General features: G+C 47.7%; 1 protein-coding gene across 1 annotated transcript; it reads right to left on the bottom strand.

Annotated features, from left to right (window-relative positions):
- Positions 1 to 298: 298 nt before the first annotated feature.
- Positions 299 to 8,331, bottom strand: LOC132415857 (zinc finger protein 132). The gene is made up of 3 exons (XM_059998989.2): positions 7,954 to 8,331; positions 5,668 to 5,794; positions 299 to 2,330 (listed from the first exon to the last, which is right to left on the bottom strand). The coding sequence occupies exons 1-3, from the start codon at positions 8,050 to 8,052 to the stop codon at positions 400 to 402; spliced, it is 2,157 nt and encodes a 718-aa protein (XP_059854972.1). The 5' UTR covers positions 8,053 to 8,331; the 3' UTR covers positions 299 to 399.
- Between the last annotated feature and the right edge of the window lie 10,911 nt (positions 8,332 to 19,242).

The raw sequence follows: 19,242 nt of genomic DNA, 5'->3' as shown, positions 1-19,242 counted from the left end.
ACATTTAAGACTGTCATGTGTCTTGATTAATTAATCTCTCAACCTGCATAGGGTCAGTTCATTCCTTAACCCTCTCAGAGGCAATGGGAATGAAGCCATTCCAGTGAGCCTAGGACAATCCCAACACCCTCCAGGAAAGGAGAAGGGAGGCAAAGGGAGGTGTTCTCTCCATGTATATGTAGGTGACTGCTGCAAATATTTGGATCCAGGCAGCTAGAAAGAGGTTTATGCTCCAGAGGCGAGACAGTGCTGCCTGAGCTGCTCAAAAAGGGCAGAGTAGCTTCTGAAGGCTCTTCCACATTAGTGACACATTAGGTAATTTCTTTGTGGGTATTCTGCTGCATGAAGTTGGATGTAGCTGAAGATTTTCTCACGAAGATCATTTCTACAACGCTCCACTCAGGTATGAATCCTCTTATGCTGAGCAAGGTTGCAGAGGCGGCTGAAGATTTTCCCACAGTGGCCACATTCATAAGTCCTTTCTCTGGTGTGAACTATCTGGTGTCGAACAAGTGTTGATCTTTCACTAAAGGCTTTCCCACATTGGCTGCATTCATAGGGCCTTTCTTGTGTGTGAACTCTCTGGTGACGAACCAGGTGAGAGTTATTGCTGAAGGCTCTCCCACATTCACTGCACTCATAAGGCCTTTCCCCAGTGTGAACTCTCCAGTGATAAATGAGGCTGGACTTGCGGCTAAAGAACTTCCCACATTCAGTGCACTCATAAGGCCTTTCTCCAGTGTGAACTTTCTGATGTTTAATAAGAATGGAGTTCTGGCTAAAGAATTTCCCACATTCACTACACTCATAAGGCCTTTCTCTTGTGTGAACTCTCCAGTGCTCAATGAGACTGGAACTGTGAGCAAAGGCTTTCCCACATTCGTTGCACTCGTAAGGCCTTTCTCCAGTGTGAATTCTCCAGTGCTGAATCAGGCTGGAGTTGCGACTGAAGGCTTTTCTACATTCACTGCACTCATAAGGCCTTTGACCAGTATGTACTTTCTGGTGCTGAATGAGGGTGGAGCTATTGCTGAAGGCTTTCCCACACTCACTGCATCCAAAAGGCCGTTCTCCGGTGTGAACTTTCTGATGTCGAAGGAGGTGAGAGCTTTGGTTGAAGTCTCTTCCACATTCAGTGCATTCAAAAGGCCGTTCTCCAGTGTGGACCTTCTGATGCTGAGCAAGGTTGGAGTTATTGTTAAAAGCTCTCCCACACTCACTGCACTCATAAGGCCTTTCTCCAGTGTGAACCCTCCAGTGCTGAATGAGAGCAGAGCTGCGGCTGAAGGCTTTGCTACACTGATTGCACTCATAAGGTCTTACTTGGGTGTGGACTTTCTGGTGCCGAAGGAAATTGGAGCTTTGGCTGAAGGCTCTGCCACATTTGCTGCACTCAAAAGGTCTTTCTCCAGTGTGAACTTTCTCATGCCGAGTGAGGTGTGACCTGTTATTGAAGGCTTTCCCACATTCACTGCATTCATAAGGCCTTTCTCCTGTGTGGATTCTCTGGTGATGAACAAGTGTGAGTTTGTGGCTGAAAGTTTTCCCACAGTCACTGCACTCATAGTATTTTACTCCAGTATGAAATTTCTGGTGCTTCCTCAGCTTAGACGGATGACTAAAGGCCTTGCCACACTCCTTACATATGTGAGATGTTTCTCCAGTGTGAAACTTTTGGTCATTAACAAGAGTTAATTTCTCCTCTAAGGAATTTTCAACTCTTAGGCATCTAAATGGTATCTCTTCAGAGTGAGTTCTCAGGTGGTTGAGGAGGACAGAACTCTTCTGGAAGGCTTTTCCACAGTCACTGCACTTGAAGGGCTTCTGTGAGGCATGGACTTCTGGGAGCTGCCCAAGACTGGAAGGGTGTGGTAAGGCCTCCCTGCACTTTGTGCTGCTGTGTGGCTTCCCACTGCCATCTGTGTTTGGGTGCTGGAGGAGGTCATGGCTGTCTGAGACATCCTTACCACCTAACCCACATGTAAAGGGCTTCTCTGATAGACAGACTATTGAGCTCTGCACAAACAAGTCCCTGTCCTTGTCCCATTTGAAGGGCTTTTCTCCACTGCACTCCTTCTGATGCTGGTGAAGGTTTGCACCAAACCAAAACTCTCTGCCACATGCTACACATGTGTAGGGAGTCTCCTCAGCATGTGTTCCTTGATGTACATCCAGGTGCAAAATGTCTTTCAAGAATGGGTCACACATGTCACAACTGTCAGCCTTCTGGGTGGAAGAATGTGCACTGAAAATCCTGACCTGTGACATCACATCTACAGAAGCATCCTGCTTGGAACATACCTCCTCATCTTCCACTCCATGCCAACAACCTGAAAGCCGAGAAATTTCTGGTTAACTGAGTGCTCCACTTAGTGGAAAGGGTGATTTCATTAGAAATGTGTGACTGACACATACAGAAATGGGCCCAAGGGTTTGTTGATAGGCCAAGGGGGCCAGAGTAAGAGTGAAAGGTTCACTGTGCAGGACAGCGCCCAGCAAGCCACAGAGTAAAGGGGCCTTACCAGAGGCATGTACACAGAGGCAAAGAACTTGAAAAGACATTTCTCAAAGAAAGATAAATATACACAAATGGCCAGTAAGTACGTGAAAAAATGCTCAACAGCATTAGTCATTAGAGAAATGCAAATTCAAACCACAATGAGATACCACCCCACCAGGATAGCTATAAGAAAAAAGATAGTAACAAGTTGTTTATGAGGAAGTAGAGAACTCAGAACATTCATACACTGCAGTGGAAATGTAAAATGGTGCTGCTAGTTTGGGAAACAGTTTGTGAATTCCACTGCTATGTATCTACCCAAGAGCAATGAAACATATCTACACAAAAACTTGTACATGAACGTTCATAACAGCCATAATTTTTGTAACAGTTGAAAAGTGGAAACAAGCCAAATGCCCATCAACTGATGAATGGATTAAAAAAACGGGTATATCGATACAATGGAATATTATTCAGCCATAAAAATGAACAACATATTACTGATATGTGCTGCAACATGGATGAACCTCAAAAACATTATGCTAAGTGAAAGCCAGTCACAGAAAAATGTATATTGTATGATTCCATTTGTATAAAATATCTAGAATAAGCAAATCTATATAGTCAGAAAGTAGATTAGTGGTTGCCTAAGACTCAGGAGGAAGGGATGAGGGGGGATATAGAGTGACTGCTAAAGGCTACAAAGTTTTTCTTTAGGTAATGAAAATGTTCTAAAATTAGAGTATGGTGATATTTATTACCTCTAATTTTTAAAAATTTTAATTGAAGTATGTTGTGTTAATTTATGCTGTACAGCATAGTGATTCAATTACACATATATATACAATTCTTTTTCATATTCTTTTGCATTATGGTTTATCACAGGATATTGAATACAGTTCCCTGTTCTATACAGTAGGACCTTGTTTATCCATCCAGTATGTACTAGGGTGCATCTGCTAATCCCAAACTCCCAATCCATCCCTCCTCCAACTCCCACCCTTAGCAACCACAAGTCTGTTCTCTGTATCTGTGAGTCTGTTTCTGCTTCATAGATATGTTCATGTGTCGTATTTTAGATTCCACCTATAAGATCTCACATGGTACTTGTCTTTCTCCTTATGACTTATTTCATTTAGTATGATAATCTCTGGTCCATCCACATTGCTGCTAATGGCATTATTTCATTCTTTTCTAAGGCTGAGTAATATTCCATTGTATATATACACCACATCTTCTTTACCATCTGTTGAGGGACATTTAGGTTGTCTCCATGCCTTGGCTATTGTAAATAGTGCTGCTGTGAACATTGGGGTGCATGTATCTTTTCAAGTTTTCTCTGGATATGTGCTCAGGAATGGGATTGTTCAATCATATGGCAACTCTATTTTTAGTGTTTTAAGGAACCTCCATACTGTTTTCCATAGTGGCTGCACCAATTTACATTCCCCCCAACAGCATAGGAGGGTTCCCTTTTCTCTACACCCTCTCCAGCATCTGTTATTTGTAGACTTTTTAATGATGGCCATCCTGCTCAGTGTGAGGTGGTACCACATTGTAGTTTTCATTTGCACGTCTCTAATAATTAGTAATGATGAGCATCTTTTAATGTGCCTATTGCCCATCTGTATGTCTTCTTTGGAGAAATGTCTATTTAGGTCTTCTGCCCATTTTTATTTTTCTTAATTTATTTATTTTATTTTTGGCTGTGCTGGGTCCTTGCCACTGCACATGGCCTTCTCTCTGGCCACAGCAAGGGGGGGGCCACTCCTCGCTGTGGTATGCAGGCCTCTCGTTGCAGTGGCCTCTCCAGCTGCAGAGCATGGGCTCCAGGCGTGCGGGCCCTAGCATTTGTGGCACACAGGCCCAGCAGGTGTCTGCCCATTTTTCAATTAGATTTTTTGTTGTTGTTACTGAATTGTATGGGCTGTTTGTATACTTTGTAAATTAAACCCTTGTCAGTTGTATCATTTGCAAATATTTTCTCCCAGTCCGTAGGTTGTCTTTTTGTTTTGTTTATGGTTTCGTTTGCTGTGCAGAAACTTGTAAGTTTGATTAGGTCCCATTTCTTTATTTTTGTTTTTATTTCTATTGCCTTGGGAGACTGACTTAAGAAAACTGGTATGATTTATGTCAGAGAACATACTGCCTATGTTCTTTTCTAGGAGTTTTATGGACTATGGTGATATTTATACAATGAGAACATATGAAAAACCACTAAACTGTACACATTAAAAAAGTGAACATTGGGGCTTCCCTGGTGGCACAGTGGTTGGGAGTCCACCTGCCAATGGGGGGGACACAGGTTCGTGCCCCAGTCTGGGAGGGTCCCACATGCCACGGAGCGGCTGGACCTGTGAGCCATGGCCGCTGAGCCTGCGTGTCTGGAGGCTGTGCTCCACACGGGAGAGGCCACAGCGGTGAGGGGCCCGCGTACCGCAAAAAAAAAAAAAAAAAAAGTTGAACGTGGGACTTCTCTGGTGGTCCAGTGGTAACGAATCCACCTTCCAATGCAGGTGAGACGGGTTTGATCCCTGGTCAGGGAACTAAGATCCCACATGCTGCGTGGCAACTAAGCCTGTGTGCCACAACTACTGAGCCTGTGAGCCTTAACAAGGCAGCCCGTGTCCCACAAACTACAGAGCCCATGTGCTCTGGAGCCTGCGTGCCACAACTAGAGAGAAGCCTGTGTGCACTGCAACAAAGAGCCTGCATGCTGCATCAAAGATCCCACTTGCCTGAACTAAAACCCGACACAGCCGAAAAAAAAGGTGAATGTTATGATATGTATCAGTCAAGCCATTTAAAAAAAAATGTCTCTGGGAGAAGGGGCAGAATCTAGGCATGGCCCCACACTAGGTCACCCTGCCAGGAACTGGTCAAGCTCAGTGGGATCCTTTAGGCAGACCAGAATGCCTGATCCCCAACCTCTTCTCCCACAAGGCCTCTGTGGGACCTAACAGCTGTTAGGATTGCTCATCAGGCTGCTCAGGGAGAAACAGGGCGAGTGCATACAGCTCAGTCCCAGCACTCACAGCACCTACAACAGGAAACCTGGGAAGGAAGCAGTGTCCATGGTCCAGCTTTGGGATGAACAGAGCTTTCTGTGGGGAGAAGGCAGAAGGCAGATGCTGGCCACCAGGCTGGGCAGGGCATAAGGGCCTTACCAAGTGAGGTCATGAGCTCCAAGTTCTCCAGCATCACACTGTGGTACAGCTGCCTTTGGGCTGCATCAAGGAGCCCCCACTCCTCCTTGGAAAAGTGCACGGCCACATCCTCAAAGGTCACCAGACTCTGCAATGATGAGACAGCTAAGCCAGGGGGCCAATAGGTGGGGTGAATAATAAACAAATAGTCAAATGGGCACAAAATGACCTGTGACTCAGAGTTCTGCCACATCTACCACTGTCATCTCCTCTTCTCATGACCCCCTCAGTCCATCCTCCCCTCACTTACCTGCAGCTCACCCCCCTCTCCAGGCCCTCACCTCAGAGAAGACAACAGGTGCTGGCACCACTGGTGTCCTTCTCTCCTCGTACTCCCACTGGCCACTGTATCCAGACCAAACCAAACAAGAGGAACAAATGGAAGGTGGATAGATGGATGCTGTTTCAGCTCTAGGTTGGCACACAGCCCACTTCCCCCATTGGACAATTTCCCTTGTGTCCTCCAGGTCACACCTCCCAAATATAAGAAAATTTGGGCTCTGTTTTCTTCCTTAAGCCTCTAGTACCAGGGCTCATTCCCTTACCTTGTACACATAGGACCATACCTTCCTCATATCTCCACTCCCCACAGCCCACAATACCATCGCCCCTCTCCCTGGCCACACCACAAGCATCTCCCTAGTGTACCCATATACCACTATGTACATAGCTTGCCGACAAAGGCAAGCAAAATCCAATACTAACCTTGGACTGCCCTTGATTGCCAAAACTTCCCACTGACAGAGACAGCCCTCACCCCTCTATTTAATGCCTCCCTTCTTTGCTCTGCTGCTTCAACCTTGCCCCCCAGAACCATAAGTAAGATCTCAAACACCCTTATTCTCTTCCAGCTCTGACCTTGTGCATGCTGTCCCTTCACCAGTCATAGCTGTCCTTGCCCTTCCTAATACACGAATCCCAGACCCGCTGGCCCCCACTCTTGGCTTAGAAACTCTTAGCTTGGGCTGACCCTTTATGTCCCTGCTACTCCAATAGCCTGACAAAAACCCCTGGACCCAAGGAGGATAGCCACAAAAACCTGGTGAGCTGTAGAGAGGTAAAACAATGTAACCTCGGGCCCCTCTGTTATCCTACCTCAGTTACTTCCATGCTTCATTTTTCATCCCAAGTCTACACTCTACTCAGAGGCTTGGTCATCATCCTGTACCCAGCTCACAGCTGCACACAGTGTCTAAGCACAAGCCTCCACCCCTTAGATGTCTCCAGCCTGGACCCGGCAGAAAGCACACTTGGCACCTCAATCTGGCAGTCTCTGGGACATTGTTTTTTAATATTTATTTATTATTTATTTAGGCTGTGCTGGGTCTTAGTTGCGGCATGCGGGATCTTTAGTCGTGGCATTTGGACTCTTAGTTGTGCCATGCGGACTTCTTAGTTGCAGCACACATGTGGGATCTAGTTTCCCGACTAGGGATCAAACCTGGGCCCCCTGCATTGGGAGCACAGAGTCTTACCCACTGGACTACCAGGGAAGTCCCTCTGGGCCATTTCAAATACAATAAGGCCAAAACCCAACTCTTTATCTTCCCTCTGAAATCTACTCCTCGCACCAACTTCCACATCCGGAAAACCTATCAGGGTCAACCATGATACCTCATTGCCACACATCAGGAAATCTAGTCCGTCCTACTTAAAAAGCACATCCAGGAGCCAACCACTTCTCCTACCTCACAGGTACCTCTCTGCTCCAGCCACAAAAAGCACACACCTGGACTACTGCAGTCTCCTCCTCAATGGTCTTCCTGCCTGCAACAGCACCCCACCTGCCAGTCTCTTCTCCACCCAGCATCCAGAGGGAGCTTGTTAAGATCTGAGTCAGAACACCTCCCTCCTCTGCTCTACACTTGCCGTGACTCGCATCACACTGCGAACAGAGGCCCAGCACCTCACTCTGCTATTCCAGGCCTGCTTCCAGTTCCCCTGCTTGTTATTTCCACCTGACGAAATGGAGACCTGTGGTTTCCCTGAACACTTCCACCTTATACTCACCTCCAAGCAACTGGCACATGCTGATCCCTGTGCTAGGGGCACCTTTCCAGACCTTATCCCACGTGATCCGCTCCATTTAACCTCTGGCCTAGGCTCCGGATGCTAGGGGAAAGTGACTCTCAGGACCCCAGACTCATGTGCAGGTGAAGAATTCGGGACACGACCATTCTCTAACGGGCTCCAGGCACAGGAGGGGGGGGATGCCAGCGGGTGAGGACCTGTGCACCCGCCACTCACCTGCGCCGGGTACATCTGCGACGCTTCAGGCCCGGTCACAACCTGTGGGCTGGGCGGGGCCCTGCCAGGCGGCGACGGGGAAGAGCCCAGCGGGCTCATCCGAACCCCCACACCCACTGGGTGGAGTGACCGCAGGCTGACGGTCGCACTCAAGGCCTTTGTCTTCCCCAGTATGATATAGGAGCTGTCTCCCGAGAATGTGGGACGAAGGCGGGGCGCGGAGACTCTCTGCGTCCGTTCCACTTCCGGGAAGACCGAGGCTCAGGAAGGAAGGGCCGTCAGCCGAGGGTAAAAGTGACTGCCAAGGTGCGATGACGGTTCCAGCACGACCCCCCCGGCCCCCTTCGCCGCACGTCCCAGCAACTGTTTGCGCACAGCCCAACCCGCCGCAAAACGAAGACTGCAATGGCCGTGCCGGAAGTCCCGCCCCACCCCCTGAGGCCCACGCGAAAACGCCCAAATCCTGACCCTTCACTGGTTCAAGGCTCGCGGCTGACTATGACGCTTTTCCCGGAGCCAATCGCGCTGCCGCCTAGTCGTTGCCTAGGTGATCAGGAAGGACGCACGTTGCGTCACGTCTCACGAGACACGAACTACATTACCCAGAAACACCCTCGCCGTGCGACCGCACACAGTGTTGACCAATGAGAGCCCAGGATAGGGACCAATGATCACCTAAGGGAGGGGGCGTTTCCGAAATGGCCGCGCCGGCGGGGGCGGGACTTCCGGGGTCGGACCGTTGCTTCTTTGTCCCGCCTTTATGTCGGCGCTTCGTGGAGGGACGTAGTTGCTGGGCTGTGGACGGCATCCAGGAGGCTCCCCGGGCCCGCGGAAACGGGAGTAGGGTAGGTACGAGAGCCTTGGTGGTCCACCCGCTGTGCCTTGTACGCCCCATGACCGCAGCGAACGTCCCACCTCCCCGAGCTCGTGTGTCCTCGGCTGTCGGGGGACCGCCTGGCGCCGGGGTGCCCTGCGGATACCTCCGTCAAGGCCCGTCTGTGTCCGTGGCCGCCCCGGAGTCGTCGCCCTGTGCGTTGTGTCCACTTTACGGAGAAGAAGACCCAGGCTCGAAAACCAGCCATTCCGAGGTCTTGACCCATTATGTAGCTGGACTGCGGGCGTGATAAGCGAGCCGATCGACTAGGCACGGATGAGGTAGAGTCTCCTGGCCTCCACCTGGCTGGACTCCGAACCCCAGTGCCCCAAGTCCCTGACTCAGCCTCAGGCCTGGGTGTTCAGGACAGTGGAACGTTCACAGGTCGGGGAGTCTCCCTTTCAGAATCCAGTATGATAAAATGTGGAGGGTGCAGGCGGAGGAATGTGCATGTGCGAAGACCTGGAGGTGAGACTGACCTGAGCATTCAGGAAAGTTTTCCAGTCTCCGTTGCGGGTAACCGAGAGCGTGAGGATAGGAGTCCTAACTCTGTTGACGGGCTGAGGATGCTGGGAGCCACAGAAATTTTTCATTAGAAGATGGATGGCTATGATCTGAATTAGGATTTTGAAACTATCCCCGTGGATCCCGCGTAAACACACTGAGCAGCCTTGTGGGAGAGGGGTTGTGGTGGGGCTGAAAGCAGGCAGCTTCATGAGGTTGCTGCTGCAGGTATATGTTGGGTGGCCTGCTCAGAATAGAAGCAGGAGAGGTGGGAGAGATACTCAGATTTTGGATGCGTCTTTCAAAGTGGAGTCGATGGGACCTCCAGTTACACGTGGAGAGTGAACGTAGTGGAGGGTAAAGGACCACCGTAAGTGTTCAGATAAAGAATGAGATGGAGATCGGAGGTTGGCAGGAGGAGTACATTTGGGGGAAGATTAGCAGTTGGATTTTGTACGGGTAGAGACTGAGTTGTCTGGAGGCCTCTAGGTGGAGGTGACACATGTGCCCGTGAACAGATAGGGGATTTTGATTTGGCCTCCTGATGTCCAGACTGCAGTGCACTGGTGGCCTGGACCAGGGAAGATGCTGAGAATGGGATTTTGGAAGGAAACTCTTAGGTTGTTACAGATAGGCCTTGAGGTGAGTGTGGGGTGTCCAGACTAAGGACCAATAGCTGAGTAGATGAGGTGGGTGCAGAAAAAGAGAAGCATTGTCCAAACACCAATGGACATGGGGAGAGTGCATACCCAGGAGGACGGCCCACGCTCTCAGATACGAAAGGGTGGGCAGGTGTGTCAGGGGACAGGGTTTGGGAGACATAAGGGGAAGTGTGTGGCAGGACAGAGACTGGCATGTCAGGTCCAGTGCCCGATGCTTAGAACACATTCATGTGCCCCTTGCCTGCTGTTGCAGGACCCAGTGACCTTTGAGGACAAGGTCGTGTACCTTTCTTTCGGAAGAAGTGGGTCTCCTTAGTGAGGCCCAGTGGGGCTTCTGCTGTGATATGGTGCTGTCTTCACCAGGTCAGGCTGCCAGTTTCCCCGTGAGAGGTGCTGCTGGCCCTAGTGCTGTCCAATGTTCTGCTACCTCTCCTCCCAGCCTACAGTATAAACAACCCCCAACACCTTTTGCCTTGGGACCTTGACAACTGTAGTCCAAGGTCAAAAATATCACAACAGGAGTAGCCGGTTATTTTCTTGTTATATATATATATTTCTTGGTTATTTTCTGGTCTGATGAACCAGTCAGGGTCTGTGACTTTTCGGTCCCTCTATCACACCTCCTCCAGTGGAAGTTTCCTGCCAGCTGCCCCTTGTCAGCGCCTTTACTGGCTTTATGGGCACTAACATGGTCATTGATTCAGGGGCCACTGAGCTTTTCTAGTGGGACCTTCCCGGGGTGTTCATTTTTTGAGGTTCAGTTCTCCCAGATGCATAAGTAATCCTCATCCACCTTGGTCTGTCATGGAGTGAATCACCCCTGACCTGGGGCTGGCTGACCTCGCACAAACGCCTTGATCTCCCTTAAGAATTACTGTCTCCACCCACCCCAGTGCGGTCACCCAACTTGAACATCGAAAGGGGACCTAGCTGGTGGATCGGGTGGCTCGAATCAGTTCATGACCAGAGAGACCCATGGAAGACCAGTCCTGGTGAGTGCAAGACAGGTGTGGAAGGGCCTGTGGCAGTGGGCTGATCTCTTACCTGGTACCTGACCTGTGTCTTCTGTTGCCCTGGCATCAATGTGAGTACCCATGCCTCTTTTCTATCTTTCTGACACCCCATCCTAATTTACCCTGACTTCCTGTCCCCTGGCTAAACGCTCTTGGTCCTTTGCCTCTCAGCCTCTCTCTTTCTCCCCTCTTATGGCCAGGTCCTCCATCATTGGCCTCCTCTTCACATATCCTTAAATAGTTCTTGAAAACCTGTTCTTCCATGAGCCTGACTTGTCCCTCTGAGGAAGGTGGGCACAGTGTCAGGGGTCCCAGGCCTGGACTCCCCTCACTGCACAGCACCTGTCTGTCACCAGACACTGAGGCCCTGCCAGCTCCACATTCTGCAGAATCCACAGAGAACTGACACTGAAAGAGACACCTGATCAATGCACAGCAAATGGAGAGGTGTTCAAGGAGAGGTGTTCCCTTTTCTACCACCAAAAAAAACTTAAGAATAGGGAAAAAAATCCCAAGTGCATTTTGAAGGCCTTCACCTTTGTCTCCATCCTGAGAAAGCAGGAGTACGTTCACACCTTTGAATGTTACATGAGAAAGCCTCCAGCCAGACCTCTATTTCCATTGAGCACCAAAATATTTGCCCCATAGAAAGCCCTTATGAGGGCAGGGAGCGTGGCCCAAAATTTTGAGCAAAATTTTGCACTTCCCCCTTACCAAATCATTCACACTGATAAAGGACTCACAAATGTGGAGAACGGGCATCTCCATTCAGAGCTCCACTCTTGTTAGCACTAGAAAATTCACACCAGGCAACAGTTGTGCAAATGCAGTAACTACGTGAAAACTTCCAGGAAAATATGAAACCTGTTTCATGCAGTCCCCATCAGAGAAAGGCATGAGTACAGCTAGTGTTGGAAAGCCTCCTCTCAGAGTTAATCCTGTTTTGCAGCAGCAAGTTACCACGTTGTGAGTGAGGTAAGTAGGAGGGCAAAAAGCTGCAGCTCCTGCCTGTTCCGCGTAGAACGCTTCACACTGGAGAAGGATCCTGTGTGTACAACTGACCTGGGAGAGGTGTCAGCCACACTTCCTTCTTCCCAATGCCAGAAACCTCACTCTGGAGAGAAGCCTTCTGAGGGCAGGGAATACAGTAAAGTCTTCAGCTCTCCACCCCCCTTTTTTAACATTTTATTTTAAAAATCAGCCTCTTTTTTTTAACCTTATCAATATAAGAGAATTAACACTCAAGAAGGAGCCTACATGAGTAGCCTTCAGGCAGAAGCTGGACCTTGTATAGAAGGACCGCCACCAGAGGAGACACTCCAGGACTGCCCTGCACATGGGGAAGCCTGAAGGGGCAGTGTTGTACTTTGTGACTTGTTGGGGGACTTTGGGAGAGTTGTTGCACCACTGGCTCTTAGGGAAGAAGCCCTTCTGTGTTTGATGGTCACCTCACAATTGCTCAGCATAAAGCAGCCTCTGTTCCCTGTTTGCAGTGCCCTGGAGAGTGATGGCCCTGCACCCATTGGCATGACGTCATGCTGCTCTCCCATGGCTGAGTAGGGCATGGACTTCACTCCTGCTCTGAGCAAGGGGCCTGATGGGATGGCTTCTGGGGGCCTTCTAGGTAAGGTTCCCATTATTCATGGACATTGTGAAGTCTGCATTTGATATCAGTGATGCCTTCATAGAGCTGCTTCAAGTACTCATAACATGATGGTTTTGTGCATTCCTGTCATTCAGCCCTGGTACTGTTTGACAGTGACTACATCACTAATTTACCTTTGATATTGGAGTCCTATTTAGTGGATGGAGTGAATTGAGAACATTGAATTGAGAGGTGCTCCCAAATTAGCCATTGGGCTGAAAAAAGGCACAGCAGCAGGGCATGGAGCATGTGTCCAGCTGTGACTCAATTTGCATTTCTTCCCCATGTCCCTGTGAAATGAAAGGATGGAAGCCTCTGTTCTGAAGCTTCTGACCTGGAGTTCTCCTGGGGAAGACAGTGTTTGGTCTGGAGAAGCAAGATGATGGTCTCTGTTCCAGGGAATACCTCCCTCCAACAATACACCCAGTATAAGTATACAATTTAATGATTTTTAATTAATGTAAAGAGTTCTGCAGCCATTATCTTACCCCATTCCCATTGCCCCAAAAAGCTGCTTATATCATGTATCAGTATTTTATTCCATTTTATTGCTGAATGATATTCTCTTGTGCAGATATACCAAAATGTGTCCATCACCAATTGATGGACTTTTAAATTTTTTTCAGTTCTTGGCAATTAGAAATAATGCTTCTAGGAATATTTGCTTACAAATCTTTGTGTAGACATATGTTTTCGTTTCTGTTGGGTAAATGCCTAGGAGTGGAATTGCTGAGTCATATGATACTTTTATGTTTAACTCTTTAGAAACTCCAAAGCCATTTTCCAAAGTGACTGTGCCATTAACTGTACAGTACAGTGGCATTAAATAAATTCACACAGTTGTGCAACTGTCACTCCTACACATCTTCAGAAATTTTTCATTATCCTAACCTGAAACTCTCTACCCATTAAGCAGTCATCTTACTGGTGTTTTAATCTACATTTTTTTTTGTGAGTAATGATGTTGGGCATCTTTTCATGTACTTATTAACCATCTCTTTATCTTTTGTGATGATAATTGGGTTGTCTTCTTATCATTGAATCGTAAAGTTCTTAATAGATTTTATATTCAGAATCCGTATATATATACACAAGCACTTTCTCTCAGTCTGTGGCTCATCTTTTAATTTTCTTTTCTTTTTATTTATTTATTTACTTGGTTGCACCACGTCTTAGTTGCAGAAGGTGGGCTCCTTAGTCGCGGCTCACGAGCTCCTCAGTTACAGCACGGGGGCTCCTTAGTTGCGGCATGCAAACTCATAGTTGTGGCATGCATGTGGGATCTAGTTCCCAGACCAGGGATCGAACCCGAGCCCCCTGCATTGGGAGCGCAGAGTCTTTAACCATTGTGCCACCAGGGAAGTCCCTTAGTTTTCTTAATGGTGTGTCTTGAAGAGCAAAATTTTACATTTGAAGTATAATTTATTAGTTTTTCCTTTTATATATTGTCATAATGTCATACCTAAAAAATTCTTTGCCTAACCAAAAGTCAAAAATTTTCTCTGTTTTCTTCTGTAAATTTTATAGTTTTAGCTCATATATTCATGGTCTTTTTCGTGGTAATGTTTACATATGGTGTGAGATAAGGATCTAAATTCATCTTTTTGCATGTGAATATCTAATTTTCCCAGAACCACTTGCTGAAAAGGCATCTTTCCACATTGTACCTTTGTTGGAAATCAATTAAGGGCATTTTGGTACTCTCAAATCTATTCTATTGATCTGTATGTTTGGCCTTATGCCAGTACCACATTGTCTTGATTACCTTAGCTTTATAGAAACTTTTTTTTTTTAATTGGCCTTGCTTTGGCTTGTGAGATCTTAGTTCCCTGACCAGGGATCGAATCTGTGACCCCTGCAGTGGAAGTGGGGAGTCCTAACCACTGAACTACCAGGGAATTCCCAGCTTTATAGAAACTTTTGAAATTAGGTAAGGTAAATCCAACTTTGATCCTTGTCAAAATTCTTTTGTCTGTTGTCTTTTGCGTATCTATGAGTTTAGGATGCGCATGTTAGTTTCTACCAAAAATGTCAGCTGTGGTTTTGATAAGGATTGCATGGGATCTATGCATCAATTTGGGAGTATTGTCATTTTAACACACTGAGTCTTTTTTTTGTTTTGTTTTTTGGCTGCGTTGGGTCTTAGTTGCCCCATGTGGGCTTTTTTTCCCTGTAGCTGCGGTGAGTGGGGGCTATTCTTCGTTGTGGTGCACGGGCTTCTCATTGCAGTGGCTTCTCTTGTTGTGGATCATGGGCTTCAGTACTTGTGGTGTGTGGGCTGAGTAGTTGTGGCTCATGGGCTTAGTTGCTCTGCGGCATGTGAGATCTTCCTGGACCAGGGCTCAAACCCGTGTGCCCTGCATTGGCAGGCAGATTCTTAACCACTGTGCCACCAGCGAAGTCCCACACATTGAGTCTTCTAATCCATGAACATGGAATGTCTCTCAGCAGTTTCTCTTAGCACTGTTTTATAGTTTTCAGAGTACAAGTATTGCACTTCTTTTGTTAAATTTATTACCATTTTAATCTTTTTTAAGGTACTGTGAATGGAGTTGTTTCATGAATTTCATTTTCAGATTGTTGCTAATATATTTTGGGTTTTATCCTGCCCCTTGCTAAACTTATTTACTATAGAGGTTTTCTTTTTAAAATGGATTCCTTGGGATTTTTTTACATACAGGATCACGTCATCTGCAAATAAAGACACTTTTACTTCTTCCTTTCCAGTGTGTATCCTACTTTGCATATCTGCTCTCCTGGGAAAGGCTGAAAGATTCTATGTTCCAAATCTTTTGATTTGGCTGCTAAGAGCTCACCCAGGGAAGGGAGAGGGCACTCTGAAAACATACCAGTGATCCAGGAGGCGAGGCTGCTGCCTTCTTGTTCTAGAGGATATTTCACATCACACCTCCAGCCACAATGACAGGAAGCTCTTCTCCTGGGCTAGAAGTCATGTCCTCCGGACACCAGACCCTGAAAGGCAGGGTCACCTTCTTGTATTCCTGTAAGAGCCAGGTGGGTATATTAAGTGGTAAAGGAACACTGGGTATGAGGAAATAGAGAGTGGGGGAGACTGGCAGCCTGGAGTGACTCTGCCCTTTCTGTGAAGCAGTCATGAGTCTGTTTTTGTTTTTTTTTTGTTTTTTTTTTTTTTTTTTGTGGTACGCGGGCCTCTCACTGTTGTGGCCTCTCCAGTTGCGGAGCACAGGCTCCGGACGCGCAGGCTCAGCAGCCATGGCTCACGGGCCCAGCCGCTCTGCGGCATGTGGGATCTTCCTGGACCGGGGCACGAACCCATGTCCCCCGCATCGGCAGGCGGACTCCCAACCACTGCGCCACCAGGGAAGCCCATGAGTCTGCTTTGATGACTGAATCCATGTGGGGTGAGAGTATGCAGACTTTCTGAGGATCTGCAGACCTGCACCTCTGCCAAAGCCATCAATTCAATATAGGGGAATCGGGACTTCCCGAGAAAGCCCGTGCACAGCAACAAAGACACAACACAGCCAATAAATAAATAAATAAATAAATAATCTATTACATAGAGGGGGAACTGAAACTTTGTAATATGTCCAGTGGCACACAGCTAATTATCAGCTGTGATGTGTAGCTCCAGATTTTGTGTCCTTTACCGGCTCAGTATCTCTAGAACGCCTATGGGGGTGCCATGAGCTTTAAATAAATAACACATTTTACAGGGAAGCCATGTGCTTATTTGCCATCCAGATATCTTCTTTAGTGAAGTGAGTGTTCAAGTCACTTTTGCCCATTTTTAAAAATTAGGCTGTGGGAGGTCCCTGGTGGTCTAGTGGCTAGGGTTTGTCGCTTTCACTGCCGTGTCCTGGGTTCAGTCCTGGTTGGGGAACTGAGATCCCACAAGTCCTGTGGTGTGGCCAAAAAAAAACAAAAGTTGTAAGAGTTCTTTATATAGTCGAGATTCAAGTCCTTTGTTAGTGTTTTCTTAACAGATAGTTTTCCCAGTATGGCTTACATTTTCATTTTCTTGAGAGTGACTGTTGAAATACAAAAGTTTAAAATTTTGATGAAGTCCAATTGATTTGTATTTTTCTTGTTATGCTTTTTATGATATATTTAAGAAATTCAGCAAATCCAAGGTCACTATGCTTCCTTCTAGAACTTTTATGGTTATAAGTTTTATAGGTATGTCTATGATCAAGTTTGAGTTAACTTTTGCACATGACTTCAGGTATGGGTGGAAGTTTGTTGTTGTAATATATGGCTGTCCAGTTGTTGATTTGGTTGGTTGAAAAAATTACCTTTTCCTCTGTGAATTGCTTTGGTCAGTTTTGGTACATGGAACCCAAAAGTCCACTTGGCATCTGGCTTCAGGCACTAAGTGGATCTGGGGCTCAAGTAACGCTGCCTTCCTCTGTGGCTCATTCACAGATCAGCCTTCCTGTAGAATCAAGACAGATGTCAGTAGCCCCAGTTCATAGATGCTCAGAGCCATAAGGGCTTTATTTTGGATCTTCTGGCACATGCACATGATCATGTACCCACAGACGCATGTGCGTGCACACACAAACACCCCCCCTCACACACACACACACACACACCCGCAGGCCGGCTGCCCTGCACAGAGCCCTGTTGGGGAGACCACAAGGCAGGTTCAGGTCAAGGACACTTCACCAAATCAAGGACTCTTCACCAAAAGTCTTCATTTTACAGGATCTACACATCACAGACCATTTGGGGTACAAATGATTCAGCTCTGGTGACAGGTGTCTGCCCTACCTTGCTTGGAGGCCTGAGTTCCACATGTCTCAGCTGGACTTTAATTCTGATCCCAAGCCACTCTCCCATGTTGGTGGGAGGCAACTGATACACCCAGGAGAGTGGGCCTGAGCAGGCCAAGGGTCCCTGGATATCTTGTGATGCTAGGGATGAATTGGTACTCTGGGGAAATCAAATGCTTAGAACCAACACACCTTTGTTCAGTATGTTGTGGCATCACCAGGGAAATATTAAGGTTCCAGTAAGTTGGCTGGTGTGACAGAGCCCTGGTGGGGAGAGTAGAAGGTAGGTGAAGGGCTTCATCCATGCACTGGGGGCAGTGTTATGAGGCCTGTCTAACTACAGCTGACAACACGGGTTCAAGGACTTGAGCCATTGATGATGTGTCCACCCTTTGCCAGGAAGCCTGAGGCCCCAAGGTTCAACTGAATGTAACTGTGATCCCAAGCCTCCCAAGTTGGTGGAAGACAATCATTACACCCAGAAGGGATGGTCTGAGTTCAGGGATTCCCTGACACCTTGGGATGCTGGGGAGAGCTCAGGCACATCTGCCACGTGCTCGGCTGACCACAAGCCTGCCAGGAATGCCATCCCTCATATGGTCAGTTTCAGGGAACTGGCGGAGGATTGGGGGTGGGGGGTACAGAGAGTCATCCTGAGTGGAGTAGTAGCAGTGCCCTGTCCCTGCTACGTGCTGTGCAGTAAACACTGGGCCAAAAGCCTTCGTGTCTGGAGACCCCCAGGGACTCTTGGGCTCCCTGAAGCCTGGTTTGCTTATTTTCTAAGAGTCACAAGTGTTGGTCCAGGAACACATATGAAACCCATATATATAGTTTGCATTTGTACCTATAAACTTTGAAGTTTGGGGGAAATAGTTTTCAACCTTTATAAAATCTAAAGGCTCCACATAAAAACATGGATCTCTCACTCCTCTTGGAAAACCAGAAAATGGGGCAACCATATGTTGATTCCACCGTCTCTGACCCCTATACCTGGGGACAGCTGTGCCTCAGTGGCAGCAGAAAACAGGAGATGATAAGGCCAATGGCCACCACACTCGCCTGGAATACTGACTGGGCCACTAAAATCCTGGACTGCAGGACCTCCCTTCTCAGTCCCAGGGTTCCTGCCTTTGCAGTGTTGGCCTTGAAGTGAGCAGCTCTGGGAGGCTATAGGAATCCAAACCACCTCAAGATTATTGTCTGGCAGTGAGCACCTCACCCCTGGTTACACCCCTCAAGTGGCATTGCACTTGTTCTGGAGAACAAGGCAAGAACATGCAGGACTCCCCTGTACAGCTGAGTCTCTCTTGTGGCCAAGGTCACTGTCAGCAAGTTTAGCAAACACTACAAATCAGGTTTTCTCAGGTGTGTTATTTTTTCCCCGAGAGCTATTGTTTGCTAATTTCTGTGGTATAAATCCCACCATGGCTATTTCAAGCTGCCCACTTGATGTTGAACACACTCAGCTCTTGTGAGTGGGTATGATGTGCATGGCCCAGGCACAGCATCGGCCACATCTCCGTTTGTCACAGTCTTCCTGAGCTCAAACCCAGTGTGTCCACACCCACTTATGCTTCTACCTGGCCCCTGTAGATCTTAAATCCAGAGATACCTACCTACAGATTCTGGGCATCAGGGGCCTTACTGGACCCATGGGCAGGTCCCAGGAGACATCCTCCCCTCAACACTTTTGAGGGATGTGGGACATTCCCAGGAATGCTGTGCAGGAATTGCTGGAGATTCCCACACCAGTACTTAATCCCCAAAGCTCTGGGCCCAACAAATAGTCCTGGCACCCAGGATATAAGATTTGGCCCAGAGACCTTCAGTCTGT

This window comes from Delphinus delphis, chromosome 20, assembly GCF_949987515.2.
Source record: "Delphinus delphis chromosome 20, mDelDel1.2, whole genome shotgun sequence".
Classification (NCBI taxonomy): domain Eukaryota; kingdom Metazoa; phylum Chordata; class Mammalia; order Artiodactyla; family Delphinidae; genus Delphinus; species Delphinus delphis.
This window is presented reverse-complemented; position numbering and strand designations above follow the sequence as displayed.

Coding starts and splice junctions, on each gene's coding strand:
- LOC132415857 (XM_059998989.2), bottom strand. CDS start 8,052: ATGAGCCCGCTGGGCTCTTCCCCGTCGCCGCCTGGCAGGGCCCCGCCC. Junction 5,795..7,953: donor CGCAGATGTACCCGGCGCAG/GTGAGTGGCGGG, acceptor TCATCATTGCAG/AGTCTGGTGACCTTTGAGGA. Junction 2,331..5,667: donor GGAGCTCATGACCTCACTTG/GTAAGGCCCTTA, acceptor CTCGGCTTTCAG/GTTGTTGGCATGGAGTGGAA.